We start from the raw sequence: 12510 nt of genomic DNA on the forward strand, positions 1-12510 counted from the left end.
TTTCGCTATGCTTAGGCTCCCCTGTTCTCATACTCAATTTACTCCATACTCGGGGTCAATTGTGCCAAGAGACAAGCTATGTTTTCAAAAGGGTTGTTTACACGAATTCTGATTATGTCCAAGGACACACAACTCCTGAAATATACGTAGATATCTTTGTTAGATACTATATTTCCTTGACGTAGTGATGATACTGAATGTAACAAATCGCTCAACATACCCCCCTCTCCCCTGTTACTCCGATAGGCAGAGGGGGAATGTGTATTTAGCATTAGTCTACATCCCGATAAAATAAACAATTCCCCTAGCACCCTGCAGGTGTTTCAATTGTTGTTTTTATATACACTTGGGAAATGTCTCTTGTGACCCATAGGCGCACAGCCTGCTATTGCTCAATCGAGTATTATAAACCTTTATCATACTACCTATGGCGTAACCTGTAGTACGCCCTGCAAGTCAGACTTCCTTGAAACAATGACGTTTCCATTTTCCCGTTTGAGTCCGCCCTCTCACTAGAGCTCGCGATTTAATACCCTGGCGTATCTTTTGAGATTGGAATGCGTTTCTTAAAGTCTTACTACAAATTAGATTTTAATTTTGGTGACTCGACTGCATCGCCATTTGTCATGTAGGAGCGGTTTTGATAAAGGTAAGTGACGGTAACTCTCCGCCTGTAGTTTTGGGAAAAGAGATTGATAATATCGGACTTCTGCGGCTAAAAACAGTGGGTGTACGCTACAGTGAAATCGAAACTAAATACGTTTTCTCGGTTTTTATTGTGGCTTAAGTGGAGTTTTTATTCTTGAACTAGATATGAACTTTCTATTAATTAAGTCCAGGATAATAATGTACCGCGCCATAAGTGGGTTCCCGAGTGGCGTAGCGTTCTGAGGCATCTCGGCCCTAGAGGCATCACTACCTACACTATGGTTCGAATCCAGGCTGTATCACAACTGGCCGTGATGGGCCATAGGGCGGCCGGGTTTGGCCGTCGTAAATAAGAATTTGTTCTTAACTGACTTGCCTAGATAAACAAAGGTTACATTCTAAAATAAATAAATGCATGTATGTAAATAATCTTCCGAGACTTACGTTATAACGCTAGCTAGGCTATACGTTTTAAATCAAACAAAGTTCATATCTATATAGCCTTGACATGGTAGTAAACAAGTTATTTTTGCACAGCGAAATACTGATTCATATTGACAACATTTTCTTTGCACTAGAAAAAAGGTAAGTCAAGTAGGCCTAATGTGTGAAAACATTATGAAGAGTTTTGTCACACGTTTTACCCCATCTCTCCTTTCTGCAGGTGTTGTTCTTTTAAGGATGGTGTTGGTGAGAAGAGTGGTGTGAAAGAATGGACGTCTTGAGAGGGAAATGGAAGGAAAAATGCATTCTGAACGTTTGCGCTCTGCTCATATTGGTAAGAAACTTTAACATGAACAGATTCATAATGCCGAGTCCTCTACCAATAACATAATGCCCCATCTAGTCATACTTATTTCTCAGCAATACATCAATTATCCCCCACCAATCCATCAAATTTGTGAATTATTCACACCAATCAATTAGTCAATCATTTCAGGAATAGGCCTATACAGTAGCCTGTCAATCAGTTATAAAATATTTTCAGTAATTACATATGACTGGTATTTGATTGGATCTGTTCTATAACAACAATGTAATGTAATGTTGCAGTGCTGGTCAGTAGACCCCTCCCCCTTGGTACCACCACTTCCTACGACCCAGGAGTTTCAATGCCTTGAGGGGAGTCATTACCACACTGCTAACGGGACATGCTGTCGAAAGTGCCATGAAGGTAGGCCTTCTGTACTGTACTATATTACACTGCACTTATACAACTGGGCCTTTCAATTCCCGAGTGTAACGTGGGTGTAACTTATACTTTTCCATACACTATGCATTGAGTTAAAGATCAAATCCGCTTCAAAGGGAACAGTGCCACTGTTCGCCCCAGAACTAGAGTAACTATATGTCCCAGATTGTGTGGGACAGTCCCTCATTTTTGCCCTTTGTCCAACGTCCCTCAACCAAACAATCATGTCCCTCATTTTATCAACAAATTGAAACACTACTAATTTAGAAAAAGGTAGATTTTTATTTGATTTGATTGACTTCCTATTGATTTGATGAGAATTGACATTCCAACCTGTCTCTTTTGCAGTCAAGTTGCCCTTATGACAATATACTATAGCATAAGGATGTGGTGCTGACTGATGTGGAATGGGAAATCTGCAGTAACTACATCCATTTTTGAATTTAATGAATGATATGTACCCATTGATTTTTGAAGAATATAACTTAGAAATGCCCATGAGCTTAGTTCAACTGTCACACCCCATCAGAACCCAAGATATAAGCTTGTTTTACTCCAATGTTTCTAAACAAAGTAAATGTTAACACATATTGTATAGTCTCAAAACATGATTAAAACTATAATTTTGATATCATGGATGGTCAGTCCTTGCATAGCTCTGTCTATGAATTTGAGAGTACTTACGTTTCTCCAGCCCCATCCCTCAACTTTTTACTCTTTCTTATTGTTTCAACTGCTGATTGAAGTTTTTAACACTTCTCCAATGTTGTTGAGATCTGATATTCTGCGCAGCGCAAGAAGAAACATAGGCCAATGTCATATCGTCAACCAATCACATTATCCAAATATTTTCGGGGCTAAATTCCAGCTAAACTTGGAGAGGACAGTTACCTACCGGTGTTTACAAAAAGCGTGTGTCTGACAAAGAGCTACAAAAGTAAGTAAACAGCTGTATTGGACTGAAAGATACAAGGTCATTTTGTCAAACTCTCCATGCTCATTAAGTTGCTCAATCAACATATTTGATGCTACTTCACTCAACCCTGTTTTAAAAGTCTATTTTCTTTTCCCCTGAGAGGAACCAAAAACGTTCAATTGTCCAAATATTCACAGATTCCCGTACAAAACAGCCACACAAGTGGTCTCTTGTTTCTGGATCACCAAATGTTGCGCAAGGCAAAAGAGAAGGCTAGGTGTGCTTCAATTGGCTCGTTCGGTGCAGCGGGGGAGATGTGTGCCTGTGCATTGATGTCAGAGGGGGAAAACCTATGTTTGCAGTAACATCTTTGTTGTTGTAATATCCTACATGGATGTGGCAGTTTCACCAGTTAAGGATTCCAGCTTTAAACAAAAACCTTATTTCAAGATTCTACCCTTATTGTGTATAAAAGACAGTCAGTCGTCTGTCACACGGTAGGCCCTACATACTGTTTACTATATTTGTCTCTAGCCTAGTTTTAGCTCTGACGTATCGCCAGGTTTTACAGTAAATAAATATGCTGGATTGTATTGCCTCCCACTTAGTATGTATGTATTGTCTTCTCCAGGGTTTATGCTGAAGGAGCACTGCACTAAGAACGGCGACAATAGCCTATGTGTCCACTGTCAAGAGGGCAGGACGTACCTAGAGAAGAGTAACTATGCCAAGAACTGCCTCCGTTGTACACTCTGTGTTGGTACAGTACAATTATTTAAAAACATTTTCAATGATTTACAATAATGTGCAAGTATTTACAAAATACATTGAAAAAAATGGCATCACTATAGATGGTCTCAATATGGTATGATAGCAAATGTCTCTTGTCTTCTCTCTCTTTCTCTCTATTCTGTTCTCCTTGGCTGTGTTGTTCCATACACCTGTAGACAATGAGGAAGTGTTTTCACCATGCAAGAAGAGTAAGAACACAGTGTGTCGCTGCAAAAAAGGCTTCTACCAAAACAGAATAAACTCGGGAACACGGGAGTGCCTCACTTGCAAGACATGTGGACCTGGAGAGAGAGAAACGCAACCATGTGAGTTTGTCTTGCTAGTGTGGTTCATAATGTTTCACGTTTTTCCACCCAACCTGGTATTTACTTATGGATTACACAGTATAATGGTTATTACATAATAATGACAACCCTTTGTTTTGTAGTACTAGTAGTATTATTTGCGTGTATGACAAAGTTTGTGTGTGTACTGAGTGTACATACTCTTGTTGACAGGTAAGGAAGAGAGTGACACTGTGTGTGAATGTAAGGACTTCTACTTCCGAGACAAGAAAAGCAACAAGACCTGTCTTTCATGCAAATTGTGAGTACTGGCTTGTGAACAAGCTGACACTCTTTTGTCCGTTAAAACTCTTTGTGTTCAGCCCTAGTATATAATTATACCCCACAGGAAGAGCTGGAGAGTAAGTATACCTCTTCATCCATTAAATATCTTGGAGTATATCAAACAAAAGATACACCCAAACTTCATGACAGGAATTACAATCACATCAACAAGAAAGTATATGATGACCTGGACAGGCGGAATTCACTTCCCTTGGGTCTTAGTGGTAGAATTGAAACAAGCAAACTGCCGAGGTTACTGTATTTGTTCCAATCACTGCCCATAGATATCCCACCTAAACAGTTTAGGGAACGGGATAAAAGATATCAAGGTTTATCTGGAACAGTAAGAGACCAATAATTAGATATACAATATTACAATTACCAACAAATAGTGGGGGAATGGCCTTACCAAACCTAAAATATTATTTTGTTTCAGCCCAATTGGTGTGTTGGTGCAATTCAGAATATGAATCCAAATGGAAAGACATTGAGACTACTATGACAGAGATGCCCATACAGTCCGAGACTACTATGACAGAGATACCCATACAGTCCGAGACTACTATGACAGAGATACCCATACAGTCCGAGACTACTATGACAGAGATGCCCATACAGTCCGAGACTACTATGACAGAGATACCCATACAGTCCGAGACTACTATGACAGAGATACCCATACAGTCCGAGACTACTATGACAGAGATACCCATACAGTCCGAGACTACTATGACAGAGATGCCCATACAGTCCGAGACTACTATGACAGAGATACCCATACAGTCCGAGACTACTATGACAGAGATACCCATACAGTCCGAGACTACTATGACAGAGATGCCCATACAGTCCGAGACTACTATGACAGAGATACCCATACAGTCCGAGACTACTATGACAGAGATACCCATACAGTCCGAGACTACTATGACAGAGATACCCATACAGTCCGAGACTACTATGACAGAGATACCCATACAGTCCGAGACTACTATGACAGAGATACCCATACAGTCCGAGACTACTATGACAGAGATACCCATACAGTCCGAGACTACTATGACAGAGATGCCCATACAGTCCGAGACTACTATGACAGAGATACCCATACAGTCCGAGACTACTATGACAGAGATACCCATACAGTCCGAGACTACTATGACAGAGATACCCATACAGTCCGAGACTACTATGACAGAGATACCCATACAGTCCGAGACTACTATGACAGAGATGCCCATACAGTCCGAGACTACTATGACAGAGATACCCATACAGTCCGAGACTACTATGACAGAGATACCCATACAGTCCGAGACTACTATGACAGAGATACCCATACAGTCCGAGACTACTATGACAGAGATACCCATACAGTCCGAGACTACTATGACAGAGATACCCATACAGTCCGAGACTACTATGACAGAGATGCCCATACAGTCCGAGACTACTATGACAGAGATACCCATACAGTCCGAGACTACTATGACAGAGATACCCATACAGTCCGAGACTACTATGACAGAGATGCCCATACAGTCCGAGACTACTATGACAGAGATACCCATACAGTCCGAGACTACTATGACAGAGATACCCATACAGTCCGAGACTACTATGACAGAGATGCCCATACAGTCCGAGACTACTATGACAGAGATACCCATACAGTCCGAGACTACTATGACAGAGATACCCATACAGTCCGAGACTACTATGACAGAGATACCCATACAGTCCGAGACTACTATGACAGAGATACCCATACAATAGACAAAATCAGTAGATTAATTTCTCTCTTAAGACATGGTTATGGGTTGTTAAGCAAATGAATTTAGACAGAGAGTTCAAACTGCTGAATTGGCCCACATACGACCCCAGCTTCATCCCTGCAATTCAGGACAGCAGATTTAAACAGTGGACGTAGAAAGGCATCACATGATTTTGTACAATTTTAAGGAATGAGATCCTGGAGAATTTCCAGGACCTAAGTCAAAAAAACATGGCTTAGATAAACAACATTTTTACAGATACATATAAGTTCAACACTATTTTTTAATGGAGATAAATGTGGTTGACCCTCAAGCACCTCAAAATGTATCCAAGTATTCACTAACGCATACATCTTGGGGAGTAACAAAAAAACGATTTCAAATCTCTACTTGGGTATTCTATCCTCAAAGAAACATTGTACAAACTGTATTAAACAGAAATGGGAGGAGGAACTTAACATTGAAATAACTGATGAAACATGGTTGAACATATTTGAGTCTCAACTAAGCTCTACCAACTGAAGGACATGGAGAGAATTCTGTTGGATGAATGTTATACGTTTCTTAATAACACCTAAACTGAAATCAAAACAGACTGGCTCCCTAAACCCTTGTTGGAGAGAATGTGGGCTATCCAGGGGGATCACCCTCATGTACTTTGGTCCTTCCCCGCAATTAAAATTTACTAGGGAGAAATAAGATCTAACATTGAAAAAATTATTGGATTTGACATAGAACAAAAATAATTTCTTTGTATTTGGATGAAATGCCTGATTATTTACACAACAGAGAAAAGTACCTCTTGAAGGTCCTACTGGCAGCCAGTAAAAAGGCTATGACTAGGAAATGGCTACAAAAAGACCCTCCCACCGTGACACAATGGATAGACATTGTTAAAGAAATATGACCTTTGCTTTAAGAACGCAAGAGGAGAGAGGGACAATGGGTTTAAACTGTAAAATTGTATGATGGGTGCTGTACCTGCCAGACCTTTTTATTCTTTTACTTGATTTGTATTATCATTGTGTTGTTCAATTAAAACAAAGTAACAAAAAATTATCATTCTGCTTGTAAATGGGAAGTTTAATAGAAACTGTCTGCAACGTTGTGCAACAAACTTCTTTCCGTGGGTGAGTTAAAAGACAGAAGTATTTTCACATGTCAGCTGTTTTGTGGTCACACCAACCCTGGTCCTGGAGACCTACAGTCTGTTGCTATGTAAGGTTGGAGAAGGTCATCATGTCCAGGCTTTAGTTTAATCTACTGCTTATCAATCAATCTTATCAATTAAATGTATTTATATAGCCCTTCGTACAACAGCTGACTTCTCAAAGTGCTGTACAGAAACCCAGCCTAAAACCCCAAACAGCAAGCAATGCAGGTGTAGAAGCACGGTGGCTAGGAAAAACTCCCTGGAAAGGCAGGAACATAGGAAGAAACCTAGAGAGGAACCAGGCTATGTGGGGTAGCCAGTCCTCTTCTGGCTGTGCCGGGTGGAGATTATAACAGAACATGGCCAAGATGTTCAAACGTTCATAGATGACCAGCAGTCAAATAATAATAATCACAGTAGTTGTAGAGGGTGCAACAGGTCAGCACACATATATACTGTATATATGAGCGAGAGAGACTTAAATTCACACAGGGCACTGGATAAGACAGGAGAAATACTCCAGATATAACAGACTGACCCTAGCCCCCCGACACATAAACTATTGCAGCATAATTACTGAAGGCTGCGACCGTAGGGGTCTATACCCCCGGACAGGGCCAACCAGGCAGGATATATCCATACATCAAGACCATAGGCAGTGGTGACCACTGATAAAGCGCTGGTAACTGTCTCTTTCAGTGTTCTGTCTTTCCGGAGGGGGGTATGCTGCAACAGGATGGCCTGGATGGTTCTTCTGTAGAGCTGTTCTTCACATGACTCAACATTAATCATTTCCTCTTCACAAACGGGCCACTTCCTCTTCAATAATATACCATTTCCTGTGTGCATTTTCTCTCCAGATGTGAGCTGACTGCTGACTGCCAGCAGGAGTGTTCTTCAGGCACACATCCCACTCCCAATGGCGATGGCAAATGTGAGTTTCTGATACTTCGTGGCTGGGTCAGGCTAGAAACATAGTTTGTTTATTTGGTGGGTGAAAATATACTTTTAAACTTTTTTTTGTTTTGCTTAAATATATTGGAACTAGACTATTTCTGCCGTAAGGGCTGCAGAATGTATTCATTCTCTGCATGTTTTCCCCTCTTTCCAGCCGAAGATACTGGATATCCCTACCTGTTGGCTGCGTTCAGCTGTGTTTGTCTGTTATTACTGGTGGTTGTGGGGATCATGGGCGTACTAGTGGTCCGACGGAAGCGCAAGGGGTCTAACTCCTTTCCCTCTGCTGAGATCACCTCTCAGGTGTCTGAGACATCTACTCGGGTGAGATACATCTCTGACCTCTCACTTTTGACCCCTGACATCTCACATTTCACCTCTGACCTGACTGGACAAACCCAATCTGATAAAAAAACTCTAAAAGGGTTGTATGGAGAAAAAATAGATACCATTTCAACTACTGTTTTGAATACCCAAGTGCATTTTGCTGTTTGCACCATAGTGCCAAGGAGGAAACCAATAGGATTTCCTTTATTGATTGTGCTGTGGTCCCCGGGTTTAGGATGTACTGGTAGTGGATGCAGTTCTATATAGTAGAATTCTGATGTTTTCCATTTTCTGTGATTATAGAGGCTGATCCAAGAGGACCCAGAGAATGTTCTCAACCAGTGTATCCCTTCATGTAGCCCAGTGTGTGAGTGTGAACAGGAGCCCCTCAGAAAGCTACCGGACTGTGTCCCCAAGGAGATCAAGAGTAAGTGTGTGTGTGCATGTGCGTGCATGCGAACGTGTGTTGGTGCGCATGTTTCCCTATCTTATCAGGACTAGAATGTCCTGACGAGTCATCAGAATGTCCTGACAAGGTAGGACAACAAGAACAATTCTGGAAAGTGAGGACATTTTTAAAGGTTAGGGTTTGGTTAGGTTAGGTTAAGGGTTAGGATTTTGAAAGGAAATATGTTTTTACTCTCCAAAAAGTCCTGAGAATTCATGAAAACCAAGCTGTTCGTGTGTGTGTTGGAATGTGAATTTCTTTTTATATACACTACATGGCCAAAAGTATGTGGATACCTGCTCGTCGAACATCTCATTCCAAAATCATGTGCATTAATATGGAGCTGGTCCCCCCTTTGCTGCTATAACATCCTCTACTCTTCTGGAAAGGCTTTTCACTAGATGTTGGAACGTTGCTTGCGGGGACTTGCTTCCATTCAGCCACGAGCATTAGTGAGGTGGGAACTAATGTTGGGCGATTAGGCCTGGCGCGCAGTCAGCGTTCCAATTCCTCCCAAAGGTGTTTGATGGGGTTGAGGTCAGGGCTCTGTGCAGGCCAGTCAAGTTCTTCCACACCGATCTCGACAAACCATTTCTGTATGGACCTCGCTTTGTGCATGGGGACTTTGTCATGATGAAACAGGAAAGGGCTTCCCGAAACTATTGCCACAAAGTTGGAAGCACAGAATCGTCTAGAATGTAATTATATGCTGTCGAGTTAAGATTTCCCTTCACTGGAACTAAGGGGCCAAGCCCGAACCATGAAACAGCCCCAGACCATTATTCTTCCTCCACCAAACTTTACAGTTGGCACTATGCATTTGGGCATGTAGCGTTCTCCAGGCATCCACCAAAACCAGATTCGTCCATCGGACTGCCAGATAGTGAAGCGTGATTCATTTCTCCAGAGAACGCGTTTCCAGAATCCAATGGCGGCAACCGACGCTTGGCATTGCGCATTGTGATCTTAGGCTTGTGTGCGGCTAATCGTCCATGGAAACCCATTTCATGAAGCTCCCGATGAACAGTTCTTGTGCTGACGTTGCTTCCAGAGACAGTTCGGAACTGGGTAGTGAGTGTTGCAACTGAGGACAGACTATTTTTGCGCATTTCAGCACTCAGCGGTCCCGTTTTGTGAGCTTGTGTGGCCTATCACTTTGCGGCTGAGCCGTTGTTGCTCCTAGATGTTTCCACTTCACAATAACAGCACTTACTGTTGACCTCGGTATCTCTAGCAGGGCAGAAAGTTTGACGAACTGACTTGTTGGAAAGGTGGCATCCATATTTTTGGCCATGTAGTCTATATTGAACTCTATTTTATTCTCACTACCCTATCACCACTCTGTTCCTCTCTCCCTCCAGTTTCTGAGTTGATCTACTCGGTGTTGGACCAAGTCCCCACGCGCCATATGAAGGAGCTGGTGCGTTCGCTGGGTGTGAGTGACATCGTTATAGAGAGGGCTGAGAATGACCACCTCCGTGACACTAAGGAAGCCCAGTACCAGATGCTGAGGGTCTGGGCTAAGGGAAGTGCTCAGGGAGGGGGAGAGGTGCTAGCACGCCCTCTACTGTACCACCTGCTGGATAAGCTGAGAGACATGGACCTGGGAGGGACTGCAGAGGAGCTGGAGACCAAGTATGGAGATCAGTAGAGGGAGAGAGATGCAGACTGTATAGACCATGTATGGAGATCAGTAGAGGGAGAGAGATGCAGACTGTATAGACCATGTATGGAGAGCAGTAGAGGGAGAGTGATGCAGACTGTATAGACCATGTTTGGAGAGCAGTAGAGGGAGAGTGATGCAGACTGTATAGACCATGTTTGGAGAGCAGTAGCGGGAGAGTGATGCAGACTGTATAGATCAAGTAGGGGACCCAGGTTTCTCTTCTCTATGTCGAATCAAAAGAGAAACTGAGAGAGACCAAGACTATTCATCATATGTATAGGATAATTAGGGGAGGGAGAGAGAGATAGGGGAGGTGCTAATGGGGAGAGAGAGAAGATCAGCCACATCCCTTTGTCCCTGACCTTACTTGTGTAGACCTGAGAGAATAGGATTGGTACAGTGTAAGCAATATGGTAGTTGTTCCACCTGGTCCAGATCTGATAGACTAGGTGGAAGTGTTGCCATGCTTTCACAATATGTCATAATGTATTATATAACCTGTTGGCAATGAGGCTGATTATTGATTACCAACCGTACTGTTCTTGTATGTTTTTCAAATATATATATATATATTCTTTGCACATTCGAACCAATGAGGAATCATATGTTTCTAAAAAGCAGTTTTAGACAGTGCTGTTTGTAAAACAGGCAAACTTGTAATGTGTCACACACAGGTATGAGATCCACACTAACAATTGAGTTAAACGCTGTGTTTAGGGTAATACAGATTGAACACCCATCTATAGTATTACAGTTCTATATTACTGAGTATTATGTGGCGATAGGTAGCCAGTAACTGAAAGGTTGCTGGTTCGAATCCCTGAGCTGATAAGGTGAAATAAATTGGTCTGTGCCATTGAGCAAGGCACTTAACCATACTTGGTCCTGTAAATCGCTCTGTATAAGGATGGCTAAAGTGTAAATGTGAAATGTATTATTTACTGGTGTTGCAGTAGTACTCAAGCTAATATTTCCATAGGAACCTGTATAGCTTTAATCTTCCCTGTCTCTATCTTGCATTAATAACCACAAACATATCAAAAGATATTAGCATTATATGTCATATTTGAAGTCTTTGTATTGGTTTGTAAATGGTTATTAATACTGTTTAGGAGGATGTTGTATATTTGAATGGTTCTTTGATAAGTTGCTGCTTGGGCGTGAAGATCAAACTATTGTAGTTTTGCTGTCTTTTACTACTGTCTTGATGTGCACATTCTTGTTTTACAAAATAGGTTAGGGATGTATCAATCTGTCATATTTCTTTACTATTCAGTGTGCAGTGCATTCCTCCTCGAACAATCACACCCATCCAGGTTGTCTCTGTGCCGTGGTTTTGGATCACCACAAGTGATTGATTCTTATCTGTACAGTAATAGTTGTGTCAGTACTGTTAGGGCACAGGCAGGTCTTCTGCAGGTGTTGTCCCTGAGTTATTGACATTCCTTAAAGCCCCATCATCATGCCGCCATTGTTCAGGATCACTTAGTCAGAGGACACACCTGTCACTCTGCAGGGCTGCCTGATCTCTGGGAGACTAAACATGGAAACTAGGGATGGGTCGATGGATAGATGGCACTCAAGTTTCTAGTTTTTAATGTCAGGTGCAGAAGTACAGTGAAATGCCATGTATTGGATTTTATAATATTTTACAGCACTTTTTAACATTGAATTGTTACAGGTGATTTTACTAAAGACAAACTATTTTTATTCTCAAATCACATACAGTATATGCAGACATTGATTTGTTTTAATTAAGGTGGGGGAGGCGCTCAACAAAGTTGATCAATTGTATATATTTTTTAAATAAAGAATTGTAAAAGTGACCTGGTATGCAGCTGTTATTATGACTGTAAGTGTTAGCTACTGTTCTATTCAGTGTATGACTGTAAGTGTTAGCTACTGTTCTATTCAGTGTATGACTGTAAGTGTTAGCTACTGTTCTATTCAGTGTATGACTGTAAGTGTTAGATACTGTTCTATTCGGTGTATGACTGTAAGTGTTAGCTACTGTTCTATTCAGTGTAT

At 41.6% G+C, this 12510-nt stretch overlaps 1 protein-coding gene across 1 annotated transcript; it reads left to right on the forward strand.

Annotated features, from left to right (window-relative positions):
* Window positions 1–344: 344 nt before the first annotated feature.
* LOC110509528 (tumor necrosis factor receptor superfamily member 1A) lies at window positions 345–12308 on the forward strand. Its single transcript, XM_021590448.3, has 10 exons — window positions 345–649; window positions 1313–1426; window positions 1702–1822; window positions 3388–3516; window positions 3704–3853; window positions 4046–4133; window positions 7945–8018; window positions 8196–8365; window positions 8672–8795; window positions 10178–12308. Exons 2-10 carry the CDS (start codon window positions 1361–1363, stop codon window positions 10465–10467), a joined length of 1212 nt encoding a protein of 403 aa, XP_021446123.3. The 5' UTR covers window positions 345–649; window positions 1313–1360; the 3' UTR covers window positions 10468–12308.
* Window positions 12309–12510: the final 202 nt, after the last annotated feature.

Source organism: Oncorhynchus mykiss, chromosome 2, assembly GCF_057628025.1.
Source record: "Oncorhynchus mykiss isolate SJ-2025 chromosome 2, ASM5762802v1, whole genome shotgun sequence".
NCBI classification, from domain to species: Eukaryota; Metazoa; Chordata; class Actinopteri; order Salmoniformes; family Salmonidae; genus Oncorhynchus; species Oncorhynchus mykiss.

Coding starts and splice junctions, on each gene's coding strand:
- LOC110509528 (XM_021590448.3), top strand. CDS start 1,361: ATGGACGTCTTGAGAGGGAAATGGAAGGAAAAATGCATTCTGAACGTT. Junction 4,134..7,944: donor ACCTGTCTTTCATGCAAATT/GTGAGTACTGGC, acceptor TTTTCTCTCCAG/ATGTGAGCTGACTGCTGACT. Junction 8,796..10,177: donor TGTCCCCAAGGAGATCAAGA/GTAAGTGTGTGT, acceptor CTCTCCCTCCAG/TTTCTGAGTTGATCTACTCG.